Source organism: Maniola jurtina, chromosome 11, assembly GCF_905333055.1.
Source record: "Maniola jurtina chromosome 11, ilManJurt1.1, whole genome shotgun sequence".
Taxonomy (NCBI): Eukaryota; Metazoa; Arthropoda; class Insecta; order Lepidoptera; family Nymphalidae; genus Maniola; species Maniola jurtina.
Genome location: NC_060039.1, coordinates 5530279 through 5546370, shown reverse-complemented (window position 1 = coordinate 5546370; position 16092 = coordinate 5530279). Strand labels below are relative to the sequence as shown.

General features: G+C 34.5%; 1 protein-coding gene across 1 annotated transcript in view; it reads left to right on the top strand.

The window, feature by feature from the left end:
- The first annotated feature begins 360 nt into the window (after positions 1-360).
- The window catches only part of LOC123869518, a 52400-nt gene continuing 36668 nt past the window's right edge, over positions 361-16092 (top strand). The window contains exons 1-2 of the mRNA XM_045912498.1: positions 361-402; positions 545-674. Of these exons, the coding sequence (XP_045768454.1) occupies positions 654-674 (21 nt within the window). The 5' untranslated portion in view covers positions 361-402; positions 545-653. The remainder of the gene's footprint in view (positions 403-544; positions 675-16092) is intronic.

Here is a 16092-nt window from a genome sequence, read left to right as displayed (position 1 = left end):
CTATACTAAAACAGATTTTTATTTATTTTTATGCATAATAGTTTTGATTCATTGTGCAAAATGTTGGAAAAAATACCCGAGTACTGAACCCTCAGTGCGCGAGTCTGACTCGCACTTTGTCGGTTTTTATTAAATTTCAATGCTATGATGTCCATGGCAATGTTTCAATATACTCTAATGATAAAATTTGCTCCAAATAACGTAATTAAAATTGCAATAAAAGTCGTTAATTTAGATAAGGGCTGGTTGTGTCCTTAGCGTGTAATCTTCAACGAGGGTTCACACGTGGTCTTTCCAGCAAGTCGGAGGTCGCAATCGCCGGCTGTCCTATATAACTCGATCGCGTCTCTGCGCCGCGTACTCACATCCAAGCCTCCGTCAACACCCCGGCCAACAACGCCAGTACGTAAAAAAATTACAATCGAATCCGCAAGGTCAACTTGCGAAACGATTTCCACATCCCTACGATCAGTTTTTCATATTAGAACACGTCTGTTTCGTGCGCGGAATTGTGCGGTAACACCTACCACCACTTGGTTTGCAGAACGGTGATTTTCCAGCAGTTAGCTCGGACACAGCCGACGGACAGTGCGCGTGCGCCGCTCGACCCGCTCCCGTGATTCTGTGACAGTGACGAGATCAGAGACTTCAACATGACTAGATACGTCACAGTTGTAAGTGAATATTATGTTACTTTACACATAACAGTTACAGTTTAAGGATTTTCATGGGTCAAGGTTGTGAAAATTAGGAAAAAATGTGTATTTTTATATTTACAATACTTAAACAACATAAATAGACTGCTAAAATCATAATCCTTCCTTTTGGATTTGCCGCAGTCGGGTAAAAATCATACTAATCATACAACACAACATAATTTAAGGATTTATCATGGTTCAAGGACGTGAACCATGAAAAAATTGATATAGGTATATTAAATAATAAAATAAATAAATAAAATATATATCCAGCTTAGTAATATAAATGCGAAAGTATGTGTGTCAATTATAATGGGAGCAACGGACCCGGAAAGTGATATAGGCGGGATAAAAATATTTCGGTAAATCAAATAGTTCCTACGGGATTTTTTAATTTAATACACCCGAAGTCGCGAGCTTCATCAAGTATAAAATTATTTTTTAAATTAACCAATTTGCATTAAATTAACTACTTTAATCATCCCCAAATAAAATTTTTACGCCTTATTAATTTAATTTTGAATGGTAAAACGGCAGATTATCAATGTTCAAAAGTTCATCATTTACTAATCACACTAATATTATAAAGACGAAAGTTTGTATGTGTGTGTGTGTGTGTGTGTGTATGTTTGTTACTCCTTCACGCTAAAACTGCTGGACGGATTGGGCTGAAATTTAGAATGGAGATAGATTACACTCTGGATTAGCACATAGGCTACTTTTTATCCCGGAAAATCAAAGAGTTCCCACGGGATTTTTAAAAAACTACATCCACGCGGACGAAGTCGCGGGCATCAGCTAGTATTTAATAAGTGCAATAACAATATAACTATTCATTGTTTAATATAAACAATTAAAGCTCTGGGAAAACATATTATACATGATCACATGATCATGTCTCCAATAATGAAATGTATAATGTTATATCACAAAACGAAGATATTGTTCTTGCCTAGAAAATGCTAACGTAATGTCGATAAATAAAACTTTCAGTGTCACAAGAGTTACACAACATACAGACATACATACAAACATACTAAATATACCTTACACGTAACATAACAAATAGAAATGTGTCTATGGGGGTTCAACTAATAGTGTACAGAATTACGCAGATAATTAAATCAGTTTCTTCGAAGTTGAGATATTTAACAAGTATTACCTATGTGCAAAAATTTAAATTTGTATAAGTATGTTAATTTAAAAGCGTAATTGTATGAATAATGTAGAAAGTGCATGACTATTTTTTAGTTAATATATTTCATAAATCAGTAGCTTTCTCGAAGAATATCTAGTTTAATTATGTAGCACTGAATATTTGCAGTTAACTTTTTAATTTTTATATATACTTCAAGACATTTTTAACCGACTTCGAAAAAAAGAGGAGGTTCTCAATTCGTCGGAATCTTTTATTTTGTTAAAAACGCCTATTTTATACGTAAGAGTATATTTTATAGCTACTCCAGCAATCAACCGATTTTCTAACATATATACAATATAGGTTAGGTACCTACCATCATTTTTAGGATTCCGTACCCGAACGGTGCCAATGGGGTCCGTCTGTCCGTTCGTCTATATGCCAGCGGGCTGTATCTCGTGAACCGTAATAGACAGAGTTGAAATTTTCACAAATTATGTAGATTATGTATTTCTATAGCCGCTATAACATTTTTTTTTTTAATTGCCGCTATGACAATTAAAAAGTGTTATTTCTTATACAATACTACCTACGGAATCATGATACCCGATACGCACTTGGCCCATTTTTAAAATAACCTAAGCTTTTGTTTTTCATTTTTCCAAAAATCCAGTGAACAGAATATTAATATTAAAAAGAAGTAAAAGATCATAAGTATTAATAACATTTATTAGAATTTAGAAGTATCTTATCCTATAAGATATCCTACTTACCTATTATGAATTTTGTTACATCCTTTAAGCTTTGTTACCGTGTTTAGCCTTAGCCAACCAATGCTGTCGAAGTGCAGTGAAATATGTAAAAGGGAAAATAATAGATCGAATTAACAACTCGTGACTGGTGTTCAAACTGGTTATTTAGAGCGAATTTCTTAATTCCTGCACCGCATAAACTAATGCAGTCATACGCTATATCCACTGTCTTTTGTTAAAAGCCTTGGGCCAGTGTGCTGGGCCAATACAAGTGGCCAGTGTTTACCGGAGTGTACGGCAGACAGTATACCAAGTTGCCATGTACACATTGGGCCAACATTTGTACAATAGTCTTTACATGCAACATGCCTGGGAATATTCGCAATCAATTACGCGATGTTTATTTATGTATGCGGTCCTTATACATAAATATTAACGGATTTCGAATGAAAGATCAATAAGCAATGCTGGTAGGTTATTTATGGTTTTAGATTTTCAATAGATTGCAATAAATAATTAGGTAACACTTGTCATCGCAAACTTGGTAGGTATTTTGCAATTGTAACTACTGTTTAAGTTCTCAAAGAATCCTTTTTCAGTTTTTTTTTGTTTTAATAAAGTTCTTGAAATTTACTTCAATACAACAAAGTTAATAATATAATAAGATCTATCGATACATCACTGTTTTAATTATTTGAAATAATTAATAATAATATCTAATAATCTCTATCTAAGTATCACAGTAACAAGGAAGTTTAAGTTTATCGACAAGAGAGCAATGAATGTCATATTGTAAGTACGGAAGTTACTTATATTTATTTATCAACGAATATTATCGTAATAACATGAAAAATTACAGTAACTAAGTAGGTATTATAAAAAAAATCCTACATAAATCGGAGTACTATAAAATATGAACAGCTCTCCGCTTTTTGTGACTTTATATTTTGTTTTTTCAAAAATGATGCAGTTATAAGCACGTTTGTAGTCTGGTTAAGCTAATTATTTTTTAACAGGTACATGCTAACATTAATATTACTTATCCTTGAAAAATTACACCCGGCGATAAGAACTAAAAATATGTGCCAAACTATTTTTTTTACTGTGCCTATTTTGACTGGACTAGACAGGTGTCCGGGTGTCCGTTGTAAATAAATAGGTGAACGTACCTTTCGTTAATGTTACGAATCGCGAGTAGATAAGTCAATCGACAATCGAGGGCCAAACGATTGTATCGATACGGTATAAGGCTCGGTCAATCGATATCGATCTTGTGTCAAACAGTAGAGTTAACATTATCGACATAATTTATCGTAGGGTCGTTCTGGGAATTGGTTGAAATGCATTTTGTTTTGGCAGTTTTAATCTACAGTTCAATGAGCTTAGTGATCTTCGTTGTGAATTCAGAATTCAGCTTATTCCGTTTAAATCCAGTATAGAAGTAGGCGTTATTTTGCGGAAGTCCATGAAATACAAGGAACCAAAAGCTTAAATTGTTATAATCCGCCAAACCAAAGTAATCCAGCCAGCAAAAAGCCAGCCACCAAGCAAGCCACACCTTATCCTGCATGTTTATCAGTGGGAGGGCGGGCGGTGCATGTCGCATGCTGCATGTTGTACCATACAGATTTCTTTGGTTTGGCGGGTTATAGCAAATTAAGCTTTAGGTTCCTTGTTATTCCGTTTATCCACCCTTAATCACTTTAGGGTGTATACTAAAGCGTGTGTGCATCTAGCCACCCCAGACGTGAAATTTGTATGATGCAAGTATGGTTTAGAGACTTTTTAGTGCAGGGTGGATATTATTATATAGTACACACGATTCCGATAGGCATTACACCGTACACCTAAGAGTAGCTCTTTTAGGATGGATAAAAGGAATTAGTCGTGATTATCAAGAATGGTTAATAATTTAATGACATCGAGAGAGATAAATATGCTTATTCAGCCCCTAATTACCTACTTCTAATAGTTTCGCATAACAACCTATACAAAATGCAATACTTATTGGATAGGTACGAAATGTTGAAATCGTATTCGAAAAGTTCTATTACAAACAATTTTTTTTTTCATTTAGGTATCACTAGTCACCATGTGTACATTAACGATTTCATAGACTGACCTTTACATAACACATTAAGTAGGTTTAAAAAGAAATCAATTTCTAAATAACAAGATATTTTTTTCTATTGATATATCATAATACTTAGTAACTAAATGCAAGCAATAGGTCTCGTCTGCTATTACTTCAGAGTGACAGTGGGTCACTTTATACCTACTTTATAATAGAATAGTGTGATAGTATACTACCCAATTTGCGGCCTTTGTGAGTTCCTTACGTTTGATACCTTTCACGGAAACAACAAATTGTGTTTTGTAAACGTTATGTCAGAATGTTTCGAATTCACTATTTATCTATACCTAAAAGAAACATTTGGAAAAAACAAAATTAATCCTGTACCCTAGTTCCTCGTTCAGATAAAAAATCATTTTAAACCATAAATAAACCGATTCTTTATTTAGTGAGACAGCCACCTAGCTGCTGCTACAATAGGAAAAGCATCTAAGTATTTGTGTTTACTTACATTTTATCTTTTCAATAATTTTCTTCTTTTTTTTTACAATTTTGATTGGCAGTCACTCTATTACAATTGGCTGAAATGCACAGTTGCAGCAAGAATATCATAAATTCAGCCAATCACAACAATTGTGATTGAAGCAATTATTGATGCACCTTTTAATTGACCATCAGGTATTTGCAGCACATTGCGCTGAAGTAGGTAATCTGAAAAAGAATACTCACAGCATGGATGTATAAATACTAATTGTACCTAGCAATAATTACACCATAATCGAAATAGAAATTTTGTTAAGAAACTTCGAAGCATCACTTATCCGAACAATTAATTAGAATTAAACATAACGTTGAAAGGTAACAAGAAAAAAAGCGGGTCAAATGTTATGTTAATTTATCAAACGAAAGATGACTTATTGGTTATTACGGCCAAGGTGTAGTTTGGTGTACAAAACAAAGACCACTTGGCTCTCATGATTATCACAATCTTGTGGTTTACGGGTACAGATCAGAATATACCTACCTAGGTAGATTGATGAATAATTTAATCGCACACGTTTACACTTTACTGTGTTAAGATGTTAATGAGTAATGACTGTAAAATGTTCTTAGTGATTATTCTAATGATCTTTTCCAAGTTCGTTTTGAAAATTGTATTTTTTTTTATGTGTGTAAATTATTAATTACTAGAGGATGCCCGCGACTTCGTCCGCGTGGATTTAGATTTTTAGAGATCCCGTGGGAACTGTTGGATTTTCCGGGATAAAAGTTGTCCATGTCTATAACAGGGACGGTACCAAATTTCATACAAATCGGTTAAGCGGATGGGTTTTTAGGAATCCCGTGGGAACTCTTTGATTTTCCGGGATAAAAAGTAGCGTATGTCCGTCCCCGGGATATAAGCTAACCCTGTACAAAATTTCGTCAGAATCGGTTAAGAAGTTGGGCCGTGAAAAGGAAGCAGACGGACAGACAGACAGACAGACACACTTTCGCATTTATAATATTAGTATGGAGGATATTCATCTACTTTAAAACTTAGAAGTATCCAAACGAGCCCAACCCTAACAAAAAATTCAGTAATGTAGCAGATAGGTACTGCTTAAATTATTTTGTTCATAACATACGAATACCTAAATAATATTATGTATAATATCTAGGCAAGCACGCTCCATCTTAGGTTGCAAATTATCACTTGCCAGCAGATCTGATTGCAGCCAAGCGCCAGTCTATTAATTTAAAAAAAAAACTACAGAAAGGGTAAACCCACCCGTGCGAATTCGAGGCGAGTCGGCCAGTATTACATAATTTTATTATGTTCATGATGGTACTCGTGTCTGAGATAACATTATGCAAAAAGCGACCTTCAAGATTTCTTGCTATAGGTGAACAACCTATTTTTATTGTAACCAGTAACCGCATAATGGCAATATAGGTATTTTATTCTATTAAGTAATCACTAATTGCTGTGGTAAAAAATTGCTTTTTATGCTTTAATGGCTATTATCATAAGTGTATGGCCAATTTACATATTATTTCGCTAGTAGATAATTTTTTTACTTAACATTTGTTTTTTACCAAAATTTACCCTACTTAGGTATTTTTTGCTAGGGATAGAGTCTCAATAATGGTAATAGCTTAGTGGTGACGTTGGCTTTCCAGTTTGCTTCAACGGTGAAGGAAAAACATCGCGAGGAAACCTGCATGCCTGAGAGTTTTCCATAAAGTCAAGAGTATGTGAAGTCTGTTAATCTGCACTTGGTCAGTGTGATAGATTATGGCCAAGCCCTTCTCATTCTGAGACGAGCCGTGCTCAGTATTGAGCCGGCGATTAATCATGATGATTACGAGAGTAGCTGTTATATTATTACGACGATTTTTAGTAGAAATCAGATATGTCTACACCATTTAGCCTAAATAGGTGTTTCTTTATTACGAGCCGACAATTATTTTGAGAGATAATAACTTTATTGTATTATTCTATTACCTTTTCTTTAAATTATTTCAAAAAACTCTATTAACAATAATTGAAATGACATAAAAAATAAATAAAAGGCCGTATCTGAGATCGCGTTAGATATAAAACGGTCATGGAGATATTTGGTAACTATGCATTGCACGCGACTGTTACCTTGGGGCGACCATTACATTTGTGACCAAAATAATTGTACTTAAAGATATTCAGATGACAGACAAAGCACGCACCAAGTTAAGGCGTGGTTTATACAGAATTGACGAACGCAAAGCGAAAATATATTTCTCTTAAGCTTCATAAGTTCGTATCCACCAAAAGCACTCGCGGGTCAAGGCAGCACCTCAATGTACCAACCAGGTTGTTTGGTAAGGAAGCTTTACCAAACAACCTGCAACAAACTGAGGCTTAAAGCGTGCCATGAAGTTTTCGCATAGCTTTAGATTTGTTGAGCTGAAAAGTACCTCCGTCTTTTGTACTTTTATCGGAGAGTGACGAGCTGTCATATAATTTGGGCAGATTGGGCAGTTAGCTTCAAGTGAAGACCGAAGACGTCCACGTGGTGAATTTCTCGCTAGTTCTTCTCGGTGGAAGTTCATTCTGAAGCAATGGTAGATCCATTAGACATTCAAAAATATTTGTAAAAGTTTATTTGAATAAAAACTTTTATATTCTGTTCTGCTCACTGTGTATAACTAACGCATTTATTGCTTTATGGAGAACAGATTTTATTTTATTTGCTCTCTACTCGCAACTTTTATATAAACCGCGCCTTAAACGACCACAATTTTCAGCTTCATAAAGTTATTATCATGTCTAGATTGACCTTAAGAATTGACATAAACGTGCAAATATGTTACAGGTCAATAAAGTATTACTATGTACGATAAGCTACTTGAGCAACGAACGTTTGACCTAGGTTTTGAAGATAACTAGTTTTATAGGTTATCTAGTATTTCTGTAGTTAAGTAAGTTAATAGGTACCATTGTAGACATAGGTACTAAAACCTGCTGAAAAATAATATACCTATTGAATTTCATTATAAAAATATTGGGATAGCAATCACTATTTTGGGTTTCGTTTCGGTATTTTGGTTAACTTTTGTTTTGCTTTAGGTACCTACTTAACTATGTTTATTCTAAAACCAACGCCTGTTTAGATATAACTAATATTTCCATTTCTGCTTTTATCTATCTTTATCTATGCGTATAATATCTTGTGCTAGAGATACATAGTTACGACAGCAATGAAACGGGTGAAGTTTGAACAGATTTCAGTCCATTTCCTGTCAGTTGACTTATTAATTCGAAACTTCATAAGAGAGAAACATAAAATATCTTTCTTTGCCCATAGTTAATTACTCATACTTCTAGTGAGCACTAAACGTAGGAAAATATTTTAGTCCTAACAGGTTTTCGATTTTCCACGTAACTCGCGTGGGAAAGTGAAATGATGGAATGTGAAGAGCTAAGCCCGTTGCAAGTCAAAGGGATTATAATATTTTACCTGACTTCGGAAACTTGTAATATATTCTCTTCCTTTACATTGCAACTTTCGTGTCTACACGTGGTGATCCTGTAAGTCAGCTTAAGCCTATTAGCATACTTCGTTGGTGAAAATATTCATACCTATATTCCTAGCATCTTTCACCATGAGATTTTTTAGAGCTAGCTTTGAAGGACATTTCTGTATCAAATCGATTTACCTAGTCTTTGTCTTGAACAAATTTTACTCACTCAGATCGGATGAGTGCGTAATCGCTCTAGGCTCTGCTTTTACGCAGATAATGCAGTATTGCAAGACAGAAAGCGCATTCATAAAATACTCAGGATTACCAAAGCATTTCTAGAAAGCGGTGCATTTATTACTTGTTATAATGCGCTAGTGGACGTATCGCACTCATAATATTTCGCTTCCTTCTTTAATAAATTTAAATAATATACAAAAAATATACCAATTAATATTATTATAATATAGTTTTTGGCAATTAGCCTTGCTGGATGAATCGATTTTTTTTATTCTGATACAAGTTAGCCCTTGACTACGATTTCATCTGATGGTAAGCCATTATGCAGTCTGAGATGGAAGCGGGCTAACTTGAAATGGATATGACACTTTCATAAAACCCAGATCCCTGGTCGGTTTCTACACGGCACCGTACGGGAACGGGTACTTGGCGGCACGGTTTTGCTAGTAGGGTGGTATTTAGACACGCCCGAAGCCAACTGATCAGTCCAGAGACAATTTAGAAAGTCTTAATTCCCTAAATTCCCTGGTAGGGGCACTACCAGGAATCGAGTCCGGGATCTCTCACTTACAAGACCATACAACCACTGCACTAGTGAGGTCCTCGAGGTATTCACGTGTGGTAAAAAGTGAAATTCTTAAAACAAGTCAAGTTATTTTTAATGTTATCACCTCATTTTAGTCTCAATTCACTCAACAAAATAACCGTCATTGTTTCATGTCTACTTCCTTTCCGTAATTCACATGCACAGCCTTGGTCATAATATAGGAGTCAAGGCGAATATGACTGTGTGCTGGTTATTAAGTTATGATGTCGATAACGACCTTGTTTTTATACGTGCTTACATAATATTAAGATATAATGTCATTATTTTGTCTTCTGTAATAACTGGTTCTCACTAGAATATCATATTTATGATCAACTCATCGCAAATTGTCTAAGTTATGTGCATTTACGGGTCTCGTTTCGGAATGAGAAAGGTTTGGCCGTATCTGCCACGATGGCCAAGTGCAGATTGGCACTTTACACCCCTTTGGGAACATGGAGAACTCTCAATTCAGCCTAGTTAGGTTTAAGGGTAAAACTAGAGTATGTAAATGTACAGTCAAATTAGCTTCAGAAAAGTCTTGTTACTCTGAGACGGATGCTTGCTTTGACTAAACTAAACCAATTAAACTGAGTTATCGATCGAATATCAATATCAGCTAGGTAATTTACAAGAGAATGTAGTTCGATTACCAATAATTGATATAGGATCAATCGGGTATCTTGTTAGGGTTATAACTAGTTCAATTTACTCTCTGCTAGCAAAGAGAGAGTCAGAGTCTAAATTCTATGTTATCTATTGGACATCACATCAGCACAAAACTAACACGATTACCGTTAACAAATAACACTAATTTAAAGCTTGATTGCTCTGTGCCCCACATTGACATTTTAATATTATCTCCAGTCAATAAGCTTGGGAATCAAATCGATTCTATACTCGCTTAAACGGTCACTTGTAACCGGCGATTATAAAATAGAGCGACTGTGAAGGCCTAATGTATTCGCTTTATTTACCTACGTAATTTAAATGGATCATTACAGATTTCATAACATAAACAAACCGTTAAGATTAGTTGAAGTTAAGTTAAATAATAGCTTAAATAATTTATTGTTATTACACTATTCAGTCTATAAAATTAAATTATCAAGTTAAATGGTATCTCTTGAGATACGTTAGAAGTAAGGACATTAAAATGATAAAATATTCCGACCTTACCAATACCATCGTACCTTAAGCCGAAATGTAGACAAAGTATGTAGACAAACTATAGATTTAGAACCGTTTTTTAATCGGTAGTCAAAGTAGGATATAATTGAGGGTTAAAGACAAAAAATGACAAAAATATGTCAAATAAAAAAAAAATGGTCTTAATCTTCAAAAATATAACAGATAGTTTATTACATTCCACTTCGTTACATAAAACAAACAATTTGTATTAATTTCGCGTACTAAATCATGGAGAAATGTTATCAAATAAGAAATAACTGGTTAATCGCGGAAGACGGAAGTCAATGAGACCGGTCCGTGGTCGCGTCGCGTACGTAGCAGCGTATGTAGCAGACGAAAGATTTGTAACACTAATTTAATTACTAAATCACCTACCCATTGTGCCACACCCCATACATCACAGTTGGTGACTACCCCAAAAAATATAGATAATCACCAAAATCCACTAGCCTGGGCTAAAATATACTAAAACTTCATGTTGAAAGTGATTCTGAGAAAGATCTAGAAAAAAAGAAGAAAGAAAAATATACAAGTGATCTAACTTACCTTATTCATTTTTATTCCAAATTCTATTAACCAAGTAAAAAGACTTGATTGTTTAGGCACCTTTCACAGCAGCCGAGTAAAAATAAACTGTTAACTTTTTTTCTTAACAAGCAACGGTGTATTTACAATGAAAAGTAATTTTGAATTGGTGAACTCAGCCCTGTATTGAATAGTATGAAATGTATGAGTAATAAAAAGAAAAAATCTAACTACGATTTTAATGTGTTAAGAAACAGACTATAAAATATGGTGAAACTCGACGAGAGCGTCGCATGAGTGTCGCAAGTTTGAGGAGATATCTGCTTCGGGTAGGTTTCCCGATAACCGACGCGATATGTAGCCGCTGACCATTCATGGCGAATGTGGCGTGTGATATATTTGCCAACTGATTATGCAAGATTATTAATACGTTCAATTAGACTTTAATGTATGTATTAGCGCATTATATAATATAGTGTGGAAGGATTTTGTTTGACTAGTTGTTACTAGGCGTTGGTTGACCCACCTCGGCTTCGGTCTGATTGAATTTTGAAAATTTTTAGCGGGCTATGGGACCCTTTACGTTGATATAGTCAGTCAGTCATCAGTCAAATTACTAGATAAAATGATGTTGCGACTTCGTCTGCATGTATTTGAGATTTCAAAAAATCCGTGGCGTTACCTTTTTCAGGGATAAAAAGTAGTTTATGCCTGTCTCTGAAATATAAGTTATCTCTAACCAATCGTCAAAATTGATTCTGTGGGTGGGCCGTGATAATGTAACAGACATATATATTTATAAATGGATTATAAATAAATAGCGTTTTTTAATTGATTTTTGAGCTAAAATTAATATTATAATAATGAAAGTCATATGTTGTTATATACGAGAATAAGTGAAAATATAATCGTTAAATTAATTATTATTGGTATAATTAGTTACAGTTTAAACTAATTTGCTCTACAATAGGTACAGTAGTGATTAAATATTTTTTTGTAAAACAATTACAATCTATTGTAGTCATATTCAAACCAGCTGTATTCAAATCCGCCTGAATTGCTTTATTGAATTTTACAACAATAAGTTTGGTTCAACTGTTCAATCAATAGGTATATTTTTATCATTCATAGAAAATGGTGATTTTACGCAACTGCTAACTTAAGGGTCACTAATTGACCTTCCAGTGCATTTACTTACAAATTACAACTATTTTATAAGCGATTGTAGACTAGATCAACATTGTTATGGTAGTAATGCTAGGTATAATTTTGAATAACTATGCCACACCTCGCGGTGGCATATTTGCCGTATAATGGACATAAATGGTGGTTTGCTGGAAGTTATTTTGCTTCGGTAGCCCGTAGCCTGTGATGGTATTTTAACTCATAGATTTAGCAAGTCCGCTATTATACCTTTAGCAAGTAGATGACGAGTTCTTTCAAGGCGATGTAACTCAAAATTTAAAACAACCCATTTTGCTACACAAACAAAATTTAACGGTAACCGTTATATAACTTTAACCGCTGTATTATTATTTGGACCAATTCCAGATTTTACACTAGGAGAAAAGTCGTATCAGGCGGTTTCCCTCTATGTCAAATGAACAAATATTTAAATTATTAAAAAATATTTATATATATAAAATTTAATTAACAAACTATTAAATTAAATATATTTTTAATTTTTAATAATAATAACTTTTATTTTAAATAATGTTAATTGCGAGATATTTACAATTTAACTAGTGATAAAATGATTTACAGCCGTATGCTGTTTTAGCAAAATTGCTGACTGTGACGATCACAAAGCGAAACAATCGATTATCTTGTCTCATTTTGAAGAGTAAAGGGCGTGACGAAGGCTGCCTTGTACAGCCTTTGACACGCGCAGTGTCACGCTTACCAAATGATAATAGTTGGTGTGGTAGATAAGACACAGTAAGGCAGGATGTTCACTGAATGCGTTGAATGAATGATTTTGAACGCAAGAAAATATACGAAACACGTCTAGGTCAATACGGACATCCATATAAACGCGCAAATAGTCTGAACGCCTTTACACAGTTCCTGAATGACTGACTGACTGGCATAATAAACCATGGGTCAGTAAGCTATTACCCTATTAAACCATGTCCACTTCCCGGAAGGTGAGAGGCTCGTTATATCCCTACGCATAAATGAAATGAGGGCTGATAAAAGCACTGAAATCAAACACCCTGCATATATTAGAGGTTCTTCCTAAGCAGTCGCCGTGGCTGAAAACTATTTCAATTACAGTTCCTATAGTTCGAGACATTACAGTTTCTTATTTTTTTTTCTCTCGTCTGGCTTTACACTGATTAGCCAATGTCAAATTTGTAGTTAATTACAAGTTAGGGAATCTTTATGTAGAAAGTATGGACTTCATCTGGGCCGGCGCCCGCCGACATACACGCGGCGCCCTTTTAGAGTGCTTCCTAGTCAGTTGCACCACCAATAAACACCAGCAGAACACAAAAACCGGCCCCTTCTAACAAAAAAACACTCCAAAAAGGCACAACACGCGCGCCAGAAAACGCCACCACAGACGAAGTCCAAAGTTTCTTATACTCTTTTAGAACCGCGTTGGACACGTCTCCGTCACGCGTTGTGTGCTCAAAGCCTTCAGCATTGTTCGCACTTAAAGATTGGGTGATAACAATGCTTTTTGTCCGTCAAATTAAAATATTTTCTTTAAGGTCAAACAAAATTCTGGGTCACACGCGAATATAAACACTTCAATTGTTTTGTATATGTATTGTGTAATATTCTTAACCGTTAACTGAATGAACAATAATATGATCGCATATTATTTACCATTGATCTTGAACTTAACGAGAGAATTGTATCTCGCTATCAAGCTGTTCTTTCATGCGTTTTTTATTGATATTGATCTTAATTTCTTTGTTAGTTGCAATTTCTGTACCTACATATGGTATTGGACATTGCACATAATATTAGGACATTCATAGTAGGTCTAATTATTCAAGTGAATATTATACAAGATACTCCATGCCGATGCTGATGCATGAGCTTGATTGAATTGCTTAGTAAAATACTAACTAAAGATACTTACCCAGTTTGGATATAGCAACATATGAGTACTTTGTGCCTACTATTTAGCAGCAGACAGAGCGAGTTATTTGATTTTATAATAATCCATTGATTTTAACTGATCATAAAAGATGATTTTGCCTAAAATCGTTTCCCCTTCGCTCAACTCTTACCTTCCAATGCTCGCTTCGTCGAGAACCTCTTGCAACTTTGTTTTAAACTATTTTGAGATCTCTCTTGTCTTAAAATTATCTAAAATAGACCTCGTGTTCAAAATGTGTTTGCGCAAGTATCTACGTGACATTTAGTTTTAATATTGCACTGCAGACCACTTAAGCAGTCTTTTTGTTCAAATGACAAGGTTTATGCAAATAGCAGATAAGTTTTCATCTTAGATACTTTGCACAAAGTTAATGCACTAATTGATCGTGATTGATCATGTGCCAATCCTTGTACAGTTTCACCATACTGCCTATTTAAAATTTGAACTGATAACTGTTATGAAGTTTATTTAGTAACGTTGCATGTTAGATTTCTTTGAACCTTCTCCTGAGTCCTAATTACTGACAGTCGTAACCCCTTTCAGTAATTAAGTAGATAATTATGGGATTTTCTTGAAATTTATAATGCTGTAAATATAGCTGTTTACGGAAGAATCTCTGAGAATCCACTGTTCCCAGAGATCCTTCCGTAAACACTAAACAGCTAAGTCTAATTTATATTGATTACAATAGCATCGAAGGTTTATGGCGTTCTTTGAGACACAGAAAGGTAAAGGCCCAATTTGGACTTCCAAACCACTTATAGACTTGGGTCAACATTGCAACCAGCACAATCAATTGGTTGGTCATTGGCGTTGCTTGGTTATATTAATATCATCCTCAAATTTTGGTAGGAAAATATAAAAAATAAGCTTTTCAAGTAATGATCAAATAAGTATCTACTTACTTGAAATATATTAAGAGTTCAAATAACTCTGACATTATTTTGAATACGACTTAACAACTTCTAACAAATTGTCGTTTTGCTACTGGCAGAAATATATTTTGCAGAATAATTTGCAACTATTTGTACTATTATACAAGATTGAGATTACAGTTCTTAACCCGTTAAACATAGGAGTTATAATCAAGCAAAGCGTCGAGTACAATTGAGTGTCATTTTCGTCCCCGGTGACCATATAATCATACTTCAATCATTGTGCAAATTGTTTGCAAATATCGTCGATTATTATTAAAATAATTACTTACACGAACTTGACACAGTTACCCGATTATGATTTACTAATCAGTTGGCCAATGAATTAATGAGTTGCGTGCGAAACTGTACCGAGGATTTACACTCCAGTAAAACCAAAATTAATAATCGTTTATAACATTGCAAGTGCATGAGCGAAACAATTTAGTGGCATTTGTTATTAAATAACTTCGTGTCATGATAGAATTAGCCGTCAAAAAATATACAATGGTGCATTCTTGATGGTATTTACTTACCTACTTACCTTCCTATCTTATCTATAGGTAATTTAATATTCATGAACAGCCAATAAGCCCATTTTTAAGTCCTACCGAAGATTCCAATTAGTTTGTTCACAAGCATCGAACGCGTTATAATAATATGTAAGCAGATTATCACTCTGCCAAAAAAAGGCATTAACGTTTCTTCGTTGCTCCCGATGCGGCTAAATCTTGCTGTTAGTTTCACACGCAGTATGGGAAAGTGCGTTGCGTCCGCAACTTGCGGCTAAGGTTACTCATGCGTCTTTGCGGATCTTTTCTCACTCTTGCTTTTACTATATAATTTTTTTTAATTCATCAATCAATTCAATTCAATAA